Source organism: Schistocerca nitens, chromosome 8 (genome assembly GCF_023898315.1).
Source record: "Schistocerca nitens isolate TAMUIC-IGC-003100 chromosome 8, iqSchNite1.1, whole genome shotgun sequence".
Lineage (NCBI taxonomy): Eukaryota > Metazoa > Arthropoda > Insecta > Orthoptera > Acrididae > Schistocerca > Schistocerca nitens.
Genome location: NC_064621.1, coordinates 245,170,757 through 245,191,260, shown reverse-complemented (window position 1 = coordinate 245,191,260; position 20,504 = coordinate 245,170,757). Strand labels below are relative to the sequence as shown.

Below are 20,504 nucleotides of genomic sequence, written 5' to 3'. Positions count from 1 at the left end.
TTATAGTAGCTGAATCCGCTTCTGTTCATATAATCTATCATTTAACTGAGTATTTACTGGATCTAACTTAAGACGTAGTTCTTATCTTAAAGTAGCTGAATTTGCACTCTGTGCATCTAATTTTTTACTTAAAGTTGCAATTTGAGCATGACTTGGTCATCTAATCTGGCATTTAGTTCCTCTCTCAGGTTATCTAATTTAAGACTTAGTGCTTTAATTAAATTTGCTACCTCAGTCCAGTCTGACATTTCTTTTGTCACTGTCATGGCCATGGCTGGTTCTGATGTTTCCCCAATTTTTTGAGTATTATCCATATTTTTCTTACTTTTAGTTCGAGTTATCATTAACAAAATCACCTCTGAGTATTTTTCTTAGTTTTAGATCTAGTGATCATTAAAATAATTCACCTATGAGTATAATAACTATACTAACAGTCTATTATTGAACAGTGTCCTCAACTCCACATTCACCCGACGTAGAGTTTTAGGCTGCGTCGGTGAGCCGGTGTGGAATCAGCGCCGGTGAACAGCACGGTTGACGGCAGCGTCAAAGGTTGGTTTCATTGTCGGTGTCTGTGAACGGATTTGTAGTCAGCACCGGTGAGCAGCAGCTGGGGTCGTTGGCGTCGGTTGCTGGTTACGGGGTCCACGCCCCCGCGATGTGTGTGAAGGCTGCTTACTCTCCACACTGGATCTTTTTCGTCGAATAGGTATCGTCGTAACTCTTCTTAGTCTAAACTGTTGAGATATTCCTTGCGTCTTTTCTCGTATGGTGATTATTAATTTTCACCTCTTTTTGCCGTTTATGCAGAATCCAACTGTGCTAAACAATTTCCCTGCCTTGTTACTATTGGTTGCTATAGCAACTCACAATATCTTTTTATCTTGATTTCGTTTGAAAATTCCTCTTTCTTCGAGTCCTGATCACCGTTCTAACGGTTTTGGCGACAAGAGAAGCGGTGCAAAACTGGATTCCGAACTTCACACTTCTCTTACTACAGTTGACTTACTTGAAATGTTTAGCCGATCCTCTTCTCTGGATATGCGGCCGCGTTGATCTCAATAACTCCTTCTCCGAAAAAATAACGCTGGTTAGAGGAATCAAAAAATTGTTATCTCTCTCACTTGAAATAACTATGTACTCTCATACTTCCAGTTCAGCTCAGATGTATTTTCATTTCCACAAGTTTCATATGAGCATACAAACTCTTGCAAGTCAACTACGCCGATACCCATTAGATACAATTAAATATAATCACAATTGCCTGATTTAAACAACCAAATAATGTATAGACGTCCCATGCGTCTTGCTTCGTTCAGAGATAAGACATGAAGTAAGTAAAAGTCTAGGGTCAACTGTTCGTTTGTCTTTTTTACAATAATCATAGTACCAAAAAACCACGGAATATTACTACACACACACTCCTTGTCCTTTTAATACAGCTTCCAAGGCGCGACCGGCAAGGTGCCGCTCGTCTTTAAAATATCGCGTTTTCGAGGCGGCAGAAGGTCGAGTGGTTCTACAATTTACGTGTAAATTCTCGAAGCACTACACGTTTTATGCCGATAAGACATTTCCACAAAAAAAGGCTTTCGGCGTCTTGTTATACACAAAAAGTCAGAGACTGTTTGCAGACGACGCTGTAATTTACCGTCTAGTAAAATCATCAGACGATCAATTCCAGTTACAAAATGATCTAGAGAGAATTTATGGATGGTGTAAAAAGTGGCAATTAGCACCAAACAAAGAAAAGTTCGAAGTCATCCACATGGATACTAAAAGAAATCCGATAAATTTTGGGTATACGATAAATCGCACAAATCCAAGGGCTGTCAGTTCGACTAAATACCTACGAATTACAATTACGAGCAACTTAAACTGGAAAGACCACATAGATAATATTGTAGGGAAGGCGAAACAAAGAATGCGCTTTGTTGGCAGAACACTTAGAAGATGCGACAAACCCACTAAAGAGACAGCCTACATTACAGTTGTCCGTCCTCTGCTGGAATATTGCTGCGCGGTATGGGATCCTTACCAGGTAGGATTGACGGAGGACATCGAAAAAGTGCAAAGACGGGCAGCTCGTTTCGTGTTATCGCGCAATGGGGGTGAGAGTGTCACTGATATGATACGCGAGTTGGGGTGGCAGTCACTGAAACAAAGGCGGTTTTCTTTGCGGCGAGATCTATTTACGAAATTTCAATCACCAACTTTCTCTTCCGAATGCGTAAATATTTTGTTGACACCCACCTACGCAGGGAGAAATGATCATCATAATACCGGATGATCAAAACGAAGTATAAATTTGAAAACTTAATAAACCACGGAATAATATAGATAGAGAGGTAAAAATTGACACACATGCTTGGAATGACATGGGGGACAATCGTGTATAAAAGGAGCTGTAATGAGAGAGAGAATCAGATGCGCCAACAGTCGCAGCACGTTGACGTTACCTGAAAAAGCGCTTGTAGTGAAGCTGTATTATCAGAATGGGGAATGTGCTAGTTCAGCATTACGATCCTATCGCCATAGGAAGGGGTTTCGAACGGTTAAAGGTCCGTTGACAAATGCAGCTGTGGCGAGAATGATTTCGAAGTTCGAAGCCATGGGTTGTTTAGACGATAGACACCGTAGTGGCCGACCGAGCACAAGGCGTAATGCTGCTGAGACAGTTCAGGAAGAAATGAAGACTGTAGCGGGGAATGCACGGGGAAGTCAGTGCTCCTGCAGTCGCACGTCGCACCGGCGTTCCATACGGTACTGTTTGGTTGGCACTGAGGCGTACCCTCCGATGCTATCCGTACAAAATCCATCGGCATCATGAACTGTTACCTGGCGATTTAGTGAAGCGGAGGGCATTTGCGGTGTGGGCGTTTCAAAAGATGGCGGAAGATGACGATTGGTTGAGTAACACGTTGTGGACCGACGAAGCTCGTTTCTCGCCCTGAGGGTCTGTTAACGCCCACAACTGCAGAATTTGGGCTACCGAAAATCCTAGAACTGTCGTGGAAACTCCATTGCACGACGAGAAAGTCACGGTATGGGTTGGATTTACCACACCTACCGTTATCGGGCCTTTTTTCTTCGAGGAAATGCGTGATTCTGGTTTTGTAACTGCTACCGTGATGGGTGAGAGGCACGCCGATATGTTACAGAATCGCATCATCCCCAGCCTGGCTGATAAACACCTGCTGGAACGTACGATGTTTATGCAGGATGGCGCTCCACCCCATTTTGCTAGACGCTTGAAAGATCTCTTGCGCGCGTCGTTGGTGATGATCGTGTGCTGAGCCGCAAATTTCGTCATGCTTGGCCTCCCAGGTCCCCAGACCTCAGTCCGTGCGATTATTGGCTTTGGGGTTACCTGAAGTCGCAAGTGTATCCTGATCGACCGACATCTCTAGGGATGCTGAAAGACAACATCCGACACCAATGCCTCACCATAACTTCGGACATGCTTTACAGTGCTGTTCACAACATTATTCCTCGACTACAGCTATTGTTGAGGAATGATGGTGGACATATTGAGCATTTCCTGTAAAGAACATCATCTTTGCTTTGTCTTACTTTGTTATGCTAATTATTGCTATTCTGATCAGATGAAGCGCCATCTGTCGGACATTTTTTGAACTTTTGTATTTTTTTGGTTCTAATAAAACACCATGTCATTCCAAGCATGTTTGTCAGTTTGTACCCCTCTATCTACATATTCCGTGATTTATTCAGTTTTCAAATTTATACTGACTTTTTGATCACCCGGTAAAATAGAAATCAGAGCTCGAACGGAAAGATTTAGGTGTTCCTTTTCCCCACGCGCCATTCGAGAGTGGAATGGTAGAGAAGTAGTATGAAAATGGTACGATGGACCCTTTGCCAGGCACTTAAGTGTGAATTGCAGAGTAACCATGTAGACGTAGATGAAAACAAAGGAGAGGACAGGCCCGGATAATATGGGATGTCTGGTCACCTTAATGCGTGTGACGTTCTGCCAGAATCGACTGCGACATCTTGCTGTGCACCATGAACCGCATGTGTGTCTCACCTCTGTTCAGGTACACGTTCTCCCGGCGCATCCTGACGGGGCTGGCGTTTTCCTGCCTGGGGGACGCATTGCTGGTGTGGCCTCACTACTTCCTGCACGGCATGGCAGCCTTCGGCGTGGCGCAGCTCATGTACACTGCAGCGTTCGGCTTCAAACCGCTCAACGTCCAGCTGGGCGCTGCTCTTTACGCCCTGTGCGCAACAGGTAAGACTAGGGCGACCAACATATCAGATGATGGACGTCTGACCATGATTTTACGGGTTCGTTTAACGCAGATTTATTCACAATAAATTTCAACTCACAACTAAATCACGTTTTCTTGGCAATGGAGACATAAATATTGATAAACTGGCGTACTTTGCTTGCTTTTACTCTATTATTTCAAACGGTACCATACTTCGGGTTAAATTGCAAAAGCATGTAATAATACTCATTTTGGTTTAAATTCAAGAACAGCATGCCGCAACCTGTTCCAAGAACTGGTTTAGTAACTACTGCTTCTCAGTATATTTATTCCTTAATGAAGTTAGTTTTAAGTATGATGGGCAAACATCTATTAGGCGCACTACGAATGTAGTGGTGTGGACATGTTGGGAATGTGGATCTCACGGGGAGCGTGCAAGGGATAAGTCCCTGCAGACGCACTATCCTCTGTTCCCGCGGTGGCTCAGATGGATAGAGCGTCTGCCATGTAAGCAGGAGATCCCGGGTTCGAGTCCCGGTCGGGGCACACATTTTCAACATGTCTCCAATGAAGTACATCAACGCCTGTTTGCAGCTAGGGTGTCCATTTAATTATCATTTCATTTTAAGTAATTGTCTTCAATCCTATGATTTTTACCAATGTTTCTCACATCAATTTCTTTGTGTTTTAAATCTTTAAAAACTTTTACTCAACTTTTTTCTGTTGTTCCTGTTTTTAGCATACTCGGAGCACTAGAATTCTTTTCGTGTAGAGTATCTTCATTTACAAAATCAGCAATAAATTCTTTTAATATGACTTGTAACTGTGTGAAACAATATTACGTGTAGTTGGCATTACTCTCATGAGCGATGCTAAGTTACTCTTAACAAAACATTCTGTAAGCTCGATTACCGTTGGATGCCATTGATTTTCACCAACATTAATGTTGCTCCTATCTCTTCAAATAAACATATGGAGTATTTAACCTTATTGCAGACACATGCACGCTGAGCAGTGTAGTTGGTATGATTACGGAAAGTAGTATATACAAATCAGCACATTTCGTGTTAACTGTCGTCGAATTAACTGAGAAATAAATTATACAACGAGTGTGATTAAAAATGAACGTCTCAATAATCCGCTTTCGCGAGTCATTGTTACTCCGTGTGTTATTGACACCATAGCTGCTAATCGGTAAGAGATGAACGCAATCGTTTGTTGCCTGTACTGAACGAAAAACAAGTAAAAATTCCCCCGCTCATTATCCCTACAGGCGTGTAAGCTATGTCATTCTTTCTCCACTCCTCTCGTTCCCTACAAACAAACCGTTTTCTTTCCGTAGAAGCACGAACAGAAAAAAAGACCAAATGTCGACAATAGTATCTACAAAACGAGAGCTTTTCGAGAACTGTCGATGAGGATGTTCAAACTATAGATAGTACTTCGCGGGATTAATATTTGGAACAGTAATCACTCATCCTGTTTACACGAAGCTCCCTAAACCGGATTTGGCAAACTTGATTTCCCAATACCGCTTCTGGATGGCCATGTAAACACTTCAAAATCGATTCTGGAAATCCACTTCAGGTTGCCGGTTTTCCAATTCCGCAATCCATTTTCGCTCCCTTGTGAGCGTAACCGGTTTTGTAACATGCTTGGGTTGTCAGGTTTTTAAGAATTTTCGGCAAATATGGGCGGTGTCGCTTTTTGTGCAGTGAAGGGCAAGGAGAAGTATCAGACCGAAACTGTTTACACCTCGTCTAATTGAAGAGAAATAGTAATTGTGCCGACTAAACCATAAACTCTATCAGGTGTTTGCCAGGCGCCATATTTAAACTGGGCTATCAAATCGGCTTCAGACTTTAACAAGTAAACATGTCAGCGAGAAACAAATGGTTCAAATGCCTCTAATCACTGTGGGAGTTAACATCTGAGGTCATCAGTCCTCTAGACTTAGAACTACTTAAACCTTACTAACCTCAGGATATCACACACATCCATGCCCGAGGCAGGATTCCAACCTGTGACCGTAGCAGGAGCGCGGTTCCGGATTGAAGCGCCTAGAACCTCTCGGTCACATCGACCGGCAGCGAGAAACGGTTTTCGAAATTCGGTTTTCGTCTTTCGGAAGATGTCACATGTAAACGCAGTGACTTACGAAATATGCGGGAGAAACGGACGTTAATAGGGGAGCTGTTAGGATTGGGGTGGGGGAGTGCTATAATACGGGAGACGCCGGGAAAAACTGGGGAGTTGGTCAGCTGGCTTCGACTGCCAGAGTGGTACAGCACGGGGTTAAGTCACAATGGCATTAATATATCATACACTGTATACGATTGTCTGAGATTTGCCTTCTTCAAAGTGACTGTTGTGTGACGTCCTCTGTTACGGAGTACTGTAACCACTCGTGATCGGGTTATAGCCTGATCGTGCTGCACCACTAAACTGCAACAGGCAAGAATCTATATACAGTCGCAAAACCGATCCTGATTAAAACGATAACCACTTGGTGCTGGCTAATTTTCTAGAATATACGTCTATCTGCCAGATTTTTGTCGGATTAAATGTCTAAGATGTCAGCGTAACCAGTAGCACGACTGTAGGTGCTGGCCAAGTTCAAAAGAAAATCGCACACTTACTAATTGCAAGCATGATACCCCAGTAGCCGCACTCATTCTACAAACGCAGCCTTGTCATTTTTCGGCCTTAGAACTTTGACTGCTTTTAGCTCACTTTTGTGCAAATGTCTTCGTATTCCAGAGTGTACAGTAAACCAACCAAAAGAAACACATTACACAACGACTGGATACGGGCTGTCTCTCCAGGTTCTTTATCTTGAGTTGTCTCGGTTGCCTACCACAAATGCATTTTTTTTTTAAGTCGCCAACTTGAAATGCATCCAGAAATTTCGTCTGTTCTGTCTGTAAGAGGTAGATAGTAGCATCTGGTGATATGTAGGTAGCCTGTGGGGAGGGATGTAGCACTCACTCCATCTCTAGTAAATCCATTTAGTTACTCTCGTGGGTGGTGTTAAATGACAAACTGCTCGGAGCTCATTCAGCTGTGATGGGGCCAAGTCAGGTGGGCCCGAGCATCTCCAGCTATGACCGTGTCAGAGCCACTAGTACTCCCTAAACAAGCTGTGGACATGTTTCAATGGCTAGCATTGTGTGTCACAAGAGACAGGTATCTTGGCTTAGCCACCCGGATCATGTGTTTTGTACGTCTGTTATCATAAAAACCCCAACCTCAAGGCGTGCTCTGTGCTGGCTGTTGAGGTGACACGGTCGTAATGATACATAGATTCATGAGCGTCAAAGTGCTTGTGTTGTTACACGACTGCTGCAGATACAAGATGAAGCATTCAGTCTGACATAGTCTTGCCAGTGAAAAATGTCAGCAGCTGTCTGCTTCACATTTTCTGTAGTGCTCTGACTTCTATAGCTACGTCTATATCCGCATACATACACTGCGAGCACCACATGGTGCATGGTGGAGGGTACCCTGTGCAACTATTTGTCATTTCCGTTCCAATTCCACTCGCAAATATGTCTCCATATGAGCCCTAATTTCTCTTTTTTCGTCATGTGTATGCAAAATGTATGTTGGTGGTAGGAGAATCATTCTGCAGGCAGCTTCCAATGCTGATTCTTTAAATCTTCTCAGTAGTGTTCTGCAAAAAGAACATTGTCTTCCCTGCAGGGGCTCCCATTTGAATCCATGAACCATCTCCATAATACTTGTTTATTGAGTGAACTACTGGTAACCAATCTAGCACCCTACTTCTAAATTGCTTTGATGTCTTCCTTTAATCTCAACTGGTGGAGATATTAAACCTCAAGCAATACTCAAGAATGGGTCGTGTTAGTGTTCTGTATGCAGTCTCCTTTACAGATGAACTACACTTCCCTAAAATTCTTCCAATGGACTGAGTCTACCATTCTGCTTCTTTATTACCATTCTGATGTATTCATTCCATTTCATTTCACTTTGCAGTGTTAACACCTAGATATTCAACTGACACGATTGTGTGTGAATCAGCACACTACTAATGCTGTATTTGAACATTACAGGATTGTTTTCCCTACTGATCTCCATTAACTTACATTTTTCTAGATTTAGAGCAAGCTGCCAATTACCAAAACCTAGAAATTTTGTGTACATCCTCTTGTATCCTCTTACAGTCGCTTATTGATGACACCTCCCCATACACCACCTCATTATCATCATCTGCATCATCAAACGGGCACAGATTGCTGCTCACCCTCTCTGTTAGATCATTTAGGTATCCATAGAATAAGAACAGTCCTATCACACTTCATTTGGGCATTCATGATGATGACATGTTAGGTTCTCTTACTTAAGAAATCTTCAAGCTACGAAGTTATTTTGAAAAGAATGCAAGGAACACATCAGTGTATTAATGAACAGTATGAACTGAAACTGTCTCTTTGATACTGGAAGTAAAGATGATTACAACAGGAAGAAACATGATACAGCATTAAAGAAATACAGAGTACATAAAGACTGTAGGCTGCAGGCAATAGTAGAAGAAATGAAGAAGAAAATAAAAATCCTGTGTTGTCCATATTACTGATAAGAAAGATAAGTTGTAGAGACCTCAAAGAGAAGCGGTGCTGGCAGTCAGCAAAACAGTCTGCCACTTGGGCGCCAGAGGCTCCAAAGCTGTATGGTTTCTATACAGGACATATGAAAGGCTTATTTCAATAGTGGTACAAGTCCATTACCTCCACTTTTCTGCCTATAATGCTTCTGCAACTAATGATCCAAACAAACAGAAAGAAAGGTTCATCTCTAGCAAGAAGCCATATGCTTGAATATTTTTGGTATCTCAACTGCAGATTTTTCAGCGCTCATTTAACTGTAGGACTCTGTATCTCACAATGAACTTGTACCGCTATTGAAATAAGCCCTTCATATCACAATTAGTAATGGCCACTTAGGGTACCAAGCTGAAAGAGGTGCCAGGGGCGGCCAAGTGCAAGGTTTGCATACAGTGCATATAGCAACTAATAGGGAAAACTGACACAGGTGGAAGTGTTAGAGAGGGAAAAGAGGGAAAGGGTGAGGGGACCATACTATAGCTCACTCGTGTGCAAAAAATGTTTTCAAACCAGCCCTGCTAGCAGTGGGGGTGTTTACATACCACAAGTATAGTTTTTTGATGGACTTGGATTCATCAGTGGCATGAATTCTTAGAATAGCTACTTGAAAGAAGTAATTGATTTTCTCATCACAGAGCCCTGCTTGATTAATTTATCTTACATGAGGTCCAGTAGGAACTAATAATCATCCTCCCTAATCCTCAATTTCTAAATGAGTATTCATCCTCTAAAAGAAGTTATTTTCAAAGAAATGTCAAGCTTACAATTTTTGGCCGTCTGTTTATCCATTTTTTCAACCATAATGACAGTTTTTTTCTGTTAATGTTGCTTACTGTTGTCGCATATAAAGCAGCAGCCATAGAGAAAGCAACAATTTCTGGTTTCCTTTTAGTGCTCAATGCCATGACAGCTTGCCTCTGTGCATGCATTACTTAGGCACAGCTTGTGGTGCATCCAACCATATGAGACTTTTCCATATGCTTTAATGCTAGAATGGTAGCATGCCATAATGAATGTGTAAATGGGCAGTAACAGAACTGTGTAGTTGAACTGTTATATTTTTAGCTGTGTGGGAACACCATGGCATCTATGAAGTCCCAAAAATTCTCTTGGGCAGTATAGCGTGTATGGTGAGTAGTGAAAACACCCATCCAGTAGAGCATGGGAGGCTAGTCCTCTTTAGCAGACATCCTCCAAAATTAAAACAGTATACAATAACAGGGCACACCTAGTGTGTCAAAATGTATTTACTGTGACTAGAAGAAAATGTACATTTGAGGAGATATCACCCTTTTGTATTAAAATGTTTGGTCCTACCTATAAGATACATCAGTAAAGTGCAAATGGATGATTACGTGAAGAAACAGTGATATAAAAGCAATGCACCAACCTTCTGAAATCAAAGCAATTGGGGGTGAATACTCCATTGAAGTGGTGCTGCACTATAGCCTTAACTGTATGAAAGTGACAGTCACAAAACAATGACATGTACATATACAGAACATTGTCAGGAGGAATGTGCTGAGTAAGAGGTAATTGAAGTTCAAAACATAATGTGATAGATGATTGGAGAGAAACAGCAGCATTTACACAGATGTTCATCTTACAGGTTTTGCCTCTGAATTAGACTATAAATCCAAAACACTGAGAGCGGTTTGAAGTACCAGAAATTCATACATATCACATGTTCGAGGTCAGGTTACATATGGGAAACACAGTGTGGCCACTCATGCTGAAGAAACAAGTATCTTTCCTGACTTGTGCTGCTGGCTCAGTCAGATACTTAGCATGCAGCAGGAAGTGTATTATCTTTGAAGAAGAAAGGAATAGTCAGGTGATAAAAATGACTAATACATACCATAGCTGATGGTGGAGAAGATAGACAAATTTCTTCAGCCACATACATATACAACATCTTTTGCGGTAGCCCTCAGTAAAAATTAAGAAGGAATTAAATGCCTCAACAGACCCAGAAAAACAGCTCTTGCAACTACATCAAATTTGTGGATGATCTTGCTATTGATTCTTGACACCAAACCATCTCCAGCGATAAGGAAAGTGTCAGCACTAGAAGTAGAAACAACATTGGGGTAAGAAGCTACTGAAAAACTGTGTGCCTCAGTTTAAATCAGCACCATAGATTCCAAAGAACAAAAGTAAAACAGAGTGTAATGTGAGGAAAATGGAATCAAAACAGACTGACTAGCACGTATCCGAACAAGCGTGGTCGATGACGACTCAGTCATGTACATTCAGCTTTTCCGTAGCGAACCAGCAAATTATTTCAGTTCTTTCTCTTCTGAATTGTATAACCAGTAAGTTCAAGAGAAAGTGGGTTAAATAGCTGCTGTGCTTCATGATAAAGATCACCTCAGTGGGGACATGGCTAAAAGTAGGGTCGCCACTTGGTGAATAATACGTCACTCAACTCCTAGTCCACATCTTATGAAGTTACATAATGTAACATTTATTTATCACCCATTGAAACTTTGGATACAAAGGCTATCTCTGACCTGGTTTTTCAACTCCCACTGCTATTCTTATTTCAAGGAGATTTTAATGTACGTAATGTGATAGGAGGATACACATCCTCCAGCCACATTGGTATTCAAGAATTACAGTGGAATTTTTCTCTACCATTGACTTCGTATTCTGCTCTCCTGCCTGTGCAAACATTGCTCAGTGGGGAGTGGTGAATGACTTGGATTAAAGAGATAACTTTGCCATCTAGATCGACCTCTCATGGCAGTCCCTAGAAGTAAGTGGCCTTGAGGAATGCTGTCATAGCAAACACAATGCAGCCAACTGGTTGTTTTTGAATACTGAGATAGTGTAGCCCATTTGCTATTTCTGAAATGGAAATAACATCCAGAATCCACTATGCTGCTAATGGAACCATCCCAAGGATTTCGGGCAGAATTCAGAGGCAACATGTGCCATGATGAAATGATGATGATTGCCCAGCAATCAGGGTCAGGCATGTGACATGTCAACAGTTTAGTAGTCAACAAACAGCCTTTCATATTTGAAGTCTAAAGACAAATACCGTATGACAATCCACCGCAGGAAAAAGTGGTCATGACGAGTGTTTCTGGACTCGGTGACTCATTCTAATAGCTCTAAAGCGGTGTGTGAACTCGTAGGGAGGATATCTGGCAAGCATGTCAGGTTGTCAGTAGCTTCTCTAATGAATCAATCTACACCTAGAGACATCATGCAGACAGTGGTGGAGTTTTTGCTTTGATCACTACCTTTGAAAACTGGGATACAGATCCCCACCACCATTGGGAATTGCTGAAGAGGGGTGATTAATATTTCAGTACCAATAAAACTGAGGAATAAAACTGCCCCTTTTCTATGGGAGCTACAGTATGCATTGCTTCAGTCCAAGGAGACTACACCTGGTGAGGATAGAATCCCATGAAGAGTGTTACAGAACAAAAGAACCTGAAGTTATCAATACGACAACCTGTCACCAACACTCTCATAAGTATATTCTTCTATCTAGACAGTGTTTATGGCACTGTTCTGAAGCATAACATTCCGGCATAGTTCCACTGCACAGTCATGTGATTATTTCTTTCCAGACAATCTTTTACATATCGAGTTGTTAATATTCAGAGCAATTCAAGCAGGAGTATGGTGCCCTTAGATATATGTTTTAAGCATGATTCTGTTTGCTATACAATTCAATGATATCAGGTCCACAGTTGAGTCTCCCATTATGTTGTTTATGGAAAATTTCACTATAGTCTATGCCACCTCTAAACTTGAAATAACTACTTGTTAGTTGGATCTGATCATCGGTTGATTAGAGCAGTAGGAAGACAGCATGGGTTTTAAATTTTATCAGAGAAATTTCTGGTGTGTTAATTTTAGGCCTGCCATCCTGAAAGTGATTGACACTGTTTTCAATTTTAAAAGTTCAATGAGGTTTCTGGATCTGACTTACATTGAGTGGCTCTTGTTGAGAGACTTAAACATACTAATAGGTCTACTTAAATCAAGTGCTATTAGATTCTTGTCAGTGTGCATCACATTTGAACATCACCTTTACACATTTCCATGTAGTTCAATATAGATATTATGCACCAAGTGCCCAAATAATGAGACTGTGCTATGATATAGAACAACAATTAGTTGAGAGGTGTTTTTGACATTAGATGTTACCCAGGATGAACCTGACAATGAATAATGTGCTATATGCATTTTTAAAAGTGTTACCATGTTCTAAAAATGTGTTCTGAGTGGTACAAAATGAATAGAAACATGACTAGGCAGTACCTATGTTGAACTTTTTGCTCCCATAATTTTATTTCTGGGTACTTGAATGAGACAATTAAGCTATGCTTCCATGCTCAACATTTAATCTGTACATAAAAAAATGAAATTGTTGGTAGTGAAAGTGTCAGTGACTTGAAAAGTTACTAAACGGAAATATAATTCATACAGCCTATCTACATTGATGCAATTTTTTTCCATCACCAAAAAATAATTAATGTAGAGTAATGAAATTTCAGGGATAAATTTGTCAGGTAACTTATTTAAGTGATTACCATAGGAAAATCACAGGTTAATGCATGACTGTTATAGCCTGTATTGAAAGCAAACCTGAGTTACATCCCCATAGTGGTGCTGCTAGTGACACTCTTCTGTTACTGGCACAAAATTTGAGTAGACATCATATTTAAGATAAAAACCAACTTTGGTTTATGTCACGCAACCCCTTGTTGGCATTCCTATTTTTGACATATTTATTTCTCAATATAGTCACACTAGCAACGAACTCATTTCTCCCAAAGAAAGACCAGTTTCTTGCTACTGTTATTGTAGAAAGTCTGCCATTGCTTACAGAGCCGCAACCTCGCATTCACTTACACTGCTTCATCACTATCAAGTGAAGTCATTGAAGGTGTTCTGTAAGTTTTGGAAAGAGATAGAAATTGGATGAAGTCAAGTCGGGACTGTATGGAGGATGATCGATGACCATGAATCCAAGACGTTGGATTGTTGTAGAAGTCTCAGTGCTTGTATGTCCTGTGGCAGTTTTTGCTAAAGGACGGGGTGCTCCTTGTGTGGATGAACTCTTTGCATTGGAAACTCGATTACAGCATGCTGTTGCTCACACACTGACATTGTTACATTATACACTGTTGTGTTCTATACTACAGTTTGGAGCCCTCTGGTTGCAGAGGGCTGTGAATATGTAACATGAAGAATAAAGGTGTATAATATTAATAAGTTTTATATTATTTAAAAAGCTTAAAGAGTTTTTACATAAAAAAATTTGGATGTATTATTTTTCAACACACCCTTGTAATGTTATATCCAATCAGATAATCACTTTCTGTTGTATCAGTATCATTGTAAAGCTAAATAATGCTGTTTCTGTTATAGTAATAGTGGTAGATAATACTACTACTACTACTACTACTACTACTACTACTACTATTACTACTACAGCTACAGTGATTGTTTCTATTATTTCTTCCAGCTGTAGTAATTTTGATGCCTGGTCTGAGTGGTGTCTTGATGATTGGAGTTCCCATCTACAGCATTCTGTTGGTTACAATGGCATGGAGAGCTATTGCTAGAGTACAGTTCTTTGAGGTAACTGGTAATAATTGTAATTAATATCTAACTGAATAAAATTTTGATCACATTATTTTAAGTTTTAAACCTCCCAGTGAAGAAATTGTTGAATCTCCATTTTCATTTGTTTTTGAAAACTATGATCAGCAACTGAGATTTTGACTTGCTACCATGAAGACTGGTCAGTTTTGCTCTTTCCAACACCTTATTTGTTAATAAAATTGAGTCACACATTGTCATCTTGTGACTACTTATTGATATTATTATTATTATTATTATTATTATTATTATTGTTATTGTTATTATTATTATTTAGTGGTATTTGCTTATTGTCATATCAATACTCCTGAAACATCAGTGTCACATTAAGGAGACATATTGGAGAAATTCTTATGGAAACTCTTTAACTGAAAAAAAGGGCAATAAAAATTTTCAATGGGTTGCATGTACTTAATGAAGTAATTGCCACACATTTGAATTTATTCATATCAGATAATGAAACTCAAGGCATCATTTAAATATAATCATAGTTTTTGAAGTGTTTGGTTGCTGATGTCCTGGAACACTACCCTAGGCTGAAGTGAGATAACACACCTTACGGTAAAAGAGCTGAGAAAACTCCCCCCCCCCCCCCCCCCTTTGCCTCCCTTCTCCTGCTGTGGAAATATGGTTCTTCATGTCCTGAACTCCAGGGGGTGTGATTTGTACAGTCTTAGCTGAGACAGTGGCTGGCATGTTGTGGTTATGGCTCTCTTAGGGTTGCAGTGTATGATGGATGTGTTGAGGTGAATGTCACTTCCAGTTAGTTCTAACTATATCTCTCAAAAAGATCCTATAAAAGTGTAGTTACAGTTGGCAATTTCCTGGGAATGCATTACTCAAAAGTAACAAGTAAAACTTTTTTTTTTTTTCTTTTTGTCAATTATTTGATTTCTGCTTCGCACAATCCTTGGACTAGAAGGAAACAACAAGAAAAATCAGTAGTAGACTCTAGTTGAAGGTGCATTTCTGCAAAGTAATGAGCAAAAGAGAATATCTTCAAAATGACCATGCTCATTACATTCTTGAATACTGTCATAAGTTCTGGGATTCCTTTTTGAAAATAACATTAAGAATACACGAGGAATAAAATGTCTACTGATACATTAGTTTCCTGTTTAGGCATAAAAATCTTTAGTATTTTTTGTAGTAAGTTAACATAATGAAAAAAAAATCATTAGAAAAAAAGCAGTAACACTTGCGATAAAATCTACTGAAATAACAATACTTACTCTGAAACTGTACCATAAATTTTTAGTATAATTTTAAAATTAAATGTGGTACTTGTTCCATATATGTAACTTGGAAACAGGCTGTGTAGGACCATAATACACTTTTATCAGGATAAATTGTGTTTGTAGTTTTAAAGAAACATGAGAACTAAGTGTTAATGAGTTTTTTATTCATAAACTTGCTACAGTTGCTTCATATTAAATTCATTCTCAACGTTTTCTGACCCTTTAAGTAGTAGGTACAAAATGTATCATAAACATACATACCTGTATCAGTTTAAACCGGCTTGTACTTCCTGGCTTTAATCAGTGATATTTTTCAAGATTTCATTAGCAAAGTGCCTACTCATAAACTTTACATGTAATGTCTTCATTGTGTGTTGCTATACTTCCAGCTACCTACCAAATGTTTGACTGTTCAGCATACAGTTTGGAACGTGACTAACCTGGATTTGTCTTGGTGGTAGCAGTGCTGCTTCCTTGTGTTTTTGTTTAATGAGAAGCTTGAAATGAACACGACAATGAATTATTTAACTTCACACCTTTCCACATTTATTGACACTCATATCATCATGACAAATAGCTTGTATATGATAGTTTATGTAGTGTATTCAAACAATGGAGATTCCTGGGTGGAATATCAACAATGTAGGAAAAGATAGCGCTACTTACTGTAAAGATGATACGTAAAGTTGTAGACATGCACAATTAAGAGATTTACACATAAGCTTTTGGCAACAGCCTTCATCAGAAAAAGAAAGAGAAACACACATCATTCATTCCCACAAGCAAGCGTACCTCATGCACACATGACCACCAACTTTGGTAGCTCAAACCAGCATGTCAACTATCATGTGAAATGGAAACAGCAATCTGGAGGGGTTGGGGAAGGGCAAGCTACAGCAGTGTGCTGGTGAGGGGGGAGAGGAGCACTGTCTGGCAGAGCATGCAGGGACTAGAATGCCAACAGTGCATAGTCTGGAGGTTGTGGGTGAGGGTGGTGGGGGAAAGCAGGGCAAAAAAGGAGAGTGAATAAAGATGCATGAGTGTGTTGGCAGAGAGGAGCAAAGGGTGGGAGATGGGAATGGGCAGGAAGTGAGAGGACAGAGAGGATGGAAACTGGTGGCTGGAAGGTGTGGGGACAGTATGTTACTGTAGGTCGAGGCCAGGATAATTATGGAAGTGGAGAATATGCTGTAAGGTAGCTCCCATCTAAGCAGTTCAGAAAAGCTGGTGATGGAGGGGTGGATCCAGACAGCTTGGGTGGGGAAGCAGGCATTGAAATCAAGAATGTTATGCTGAGCTGCATGTTGTGGCACAGGGTGGTTGCTCTTGGACACAGTTTGTAGCTGGCTGTTCATCCTGGTAGACAACTGGTTGGTTATCAGGCCAATATTAAAAGCTGTGCAGTGATTGCAACAGAGTTGGTAACTGACATGGCTGTTTCACGGGTGGCCCAGTCCCTGTTGGGGTAGGATAAACTGGTGACAGGAATGGAATAGGAAGGTCTGGGTGGGTGGATTTGGCAGATCTTGCACCTGGGTCTTCCACAGGAGTAAGATCCATGTGCCAGTGGGTTGGGATTGGGAGTGGCATAGGGATGGACTATGATGTTGTGGAGATAGGGTGGGTGACAGAACACCACTTTAGGTGGGATGGGAAGGATCTTGTGGAGGATGTTGCTCATTTCAGGGCATGATGACAAGTAATCAAAGCCGTGGCAAGGATGTGGTTCAGTTGTTACAGTCTGGTCTGGTATTGGGCGATGGAGGGGTACTCCTTTGTGGCTGGTTCTTGGGGGTGGTCTGAGGATTGGGGGTGTGAGGGGAAATGGCATGAGAAATTTGTTTGCAGACTAGGTCTGGGAGATGGTGCCTGTTTGTGAAGGCCTTGGCAAGACTCCCATCATACTGGACAAGGGGTTTCTTGTCACTGCAGATATGCCATCTTCGGGTGGCTATGTTATATGGGAGGGATTTTTTTGTGAAAGAGATGACAGCCTCCTATGTCAATCTGTTTCTGGACCATCAAAGGTGACCTTCCTAACCTCCCAAAATGCCAAACCCCTAGTCTGCTTCAAGTTTATTGATGACATCTTCATGATCTGGACTTAGGGCCAAGACACCCTGTCTTCATTCCTTCACAAGCTCAATACCTTCTCTCCCATTCATTTCAACTGGTCCTTCTCAGTCTATTGTGCCATCTTCCTAGATATTGACCACCTCCTCTCTGATGGATCCCTTTGCATCTATGCCCACAGTAAACCCATCAACTACCAACAGTATCTGTGTTTCAACAGCTATCATGCCGCTCCCAATCCCAACCCCATGGCACAAGGATCATGCCCCTGTGGAAGACACAGGTGCAAGACCTGCCCAATGCATCTGCCCAGCACTTCCTATTCCAGTCCTGTCACAAGATGGTCATACCGCATCACAGGCTGGGGCACATGTGAAAGCAGCCATCTCATTTATCAGCTCTGTTGCAATTATTGACTACAGAGTAGCTGTCCATCAGGATTAACAGCCACTGCCAAACTATGACCAAGAGCAAAGTAGACCAGCCTGTGGCGCAACGTGTAGCTGAACATAACATGCTTGATTTCAATGACTGCTTCACTACCCGAGCCATTTGGAGTCTTCCCTTCACTAACAGTCTTTCTGAATTGAGCAGGTGGGAGTTATCCTTAAAACACGTTCTCTACTCCTGTAGCTATCCTGGCCTCAACCTATGGTAACATATTGTCCTATCACCTCCTCCCCATTCTCGTTTCCCATCCTCTGTGGTTGCTCCTTTCTGCCAATGCACCTACCCATATTTCACCAAGCCTCTCCTTTTGCTCTGTTTTCCACACCTCCGTGCTCCGCTACCTCGTGATGCTGAGCCTTTTGGTATTCTAGTCCCTGCGTACTTCACCGGACAGTGCTCCCCCCACCTGTATATTGCTATCCATTCTCTTTCCTTGCCCTTTCTAGATTGCTGATTCCATTCTATGTGGTAGTTGCATTCTGATCCGATTTGCCAGAGGTGATGCTCTCGTGTGTGTGATGTGTGCTTGATTGTATGAATGAATGGTGTGCTTTTCTCTTTCTTTTTCTGATGAAGACTGTGACTGAAAGCCAATGTGTAAGTGTCTTTTAATCGTGTCTGTCTTCAACCTAATGTGTCATCTATACAGTGTATAGTGTATTCATCACAGGACAACACGTTCATTAGAATGTGAAGGATTTGACAGTGGCAACATATTTTTAGGACACTTTCACAATCCAGTTCTGATAGAAACATGCATGAAGTTAATGGGTTTTTTTGTCATAGTAACTGGGCTTGAGAAACTATTAAGTTTTAATTAGTGGTTGACTGAAAGTGGTAATGAAATAGGTGACACAGATTTGTTTACTTTTTATATATCTATTGCCACCTGACACAACAGCTACATGGTGTTAATGACTACTGCAGACTGACTCAAAGAAGATCCATGAAGATATTTACACATACATGGTTTCAATTTAACTACTGTATGCTGACTAACGGATACCTGCTGGCAACGTATAGGTATTAACAGTTTAGTTATTAGACACCAAATATTGATGTATTCTCCTCGACAGTTATTTATAGACATGTACATGAATAATAATTAAAATTTGTTATTACCTTTTGATTTATAATAGGAAAAACAGAGAAATTAAGGGACATAAACATGCTTACTCCTTTGCTAATTGTAATTTTAACAATGATTTGGACAGTCGCATAATTAATATCATTATTGGAACTAAGTTGAAAATATTATTTATACTCTCATGGGGATTCACAAATCCTGTCAAAAATGGCTAAAATATGATATTTTCTAAATAGGATAAATGGCAAACTAACAAGTTTTTCTAGTAGAAAGTGGGCATTTTCAAAAGGAGGAGGAAAAAAGTAAGGGATTCAAAACTGTGGTACAGAGTTTTGTAAATTGTTACAATTTAGGATTGGAATGTTTTGAAAGATAGGAATGTTTTTGAAGAGAAGTAATATGTTTGCTGGTATGAGGAGCATGATGGAGGTATGTAATTTTATGAACTACTTACGTTTTGTTCATTGAAAATGTAAACTCCATGTGTTGAAGGGATCAAAAATTCTGAATAATCTGTTAAATATATATTTTTTTCTGGATAAACTAATTATTCCTTTGTTGTCATAAATAATGAAATTAGTCAGTGAACAATAAAGCTTTGTGAACATTGGCTTGACAAAGAAATAAGTCCCTTCACATAACTATAGATGTTTACATAATGAAATAAAAAGAAAAGGTAATTCATGTCTAAAATTGGAGCAGATGAAACTCCACCCCATCTTACTATGTCTCAAGTAGTTGACCATGTTAAAAGTGTTTTAATTTTTAATTTTTATTACCTTGTGTTAATTTAGCATTGTCAAAGACTTAATGCATTTTCAGATTATTAATCAAACAATGGAAAATCCAGGATGGAATGTAACAATATATTATACAATATTGTTGATTATTAATAGTTTTTTAATTATTTTACAGGAGCTTTGGACTTGGACAAAATTATGCTCATGTGCTGGGGGCATTGTATTTGCTATTTCTGATGCACTGATTGGATTCCATCACTTTCACCATCCAATTCCACATTCTCAGGTAAATAAAAACTTATCCTTGTAAAATTTTGGCAGTTTGTCTTTTTATGTCAGCTTACTGGAAATAATATATTTTGCAGGATTAAGAAGACAGAATAATAAATGACTGAAGCATGTATTATCTCAGAGTTGATTATTTTTAG

General features: G+C 40.2%; 1 protein-coding gene across 3 annotated transcripts in view; it reads left to right on the top strand.

Moving 5' to 3' along the window:
- The window catches only part of LOC126198714 (lysoplasmalogenase-like protein TMEM86A), a 457,167-nt gene that overhangs the window by 412,721 nt on the left and 23,942 nt on the right, over positions 1-20,504 (top strand). For all 3 annotated transcript variants that reach the window (XM_049935233.1, XM_049935232.1, XM_049935231.1), the window contains exons 3-5: positions 4,059-4,252; positions 14,352-14,467; positions 20,252-20,362. In XM_049935233.1, coding sequence (XP_049791190.1) covers positions 4,059-4,252; positions 14,352-14,467; positions 20,252-20,362 — 421 coding nt within the window. The remainder of the gene's footprint in view (positions 1-4,058; positions 4,253-14,351; positions 14,468-20,251; positions 20,363-20,504) is intronic.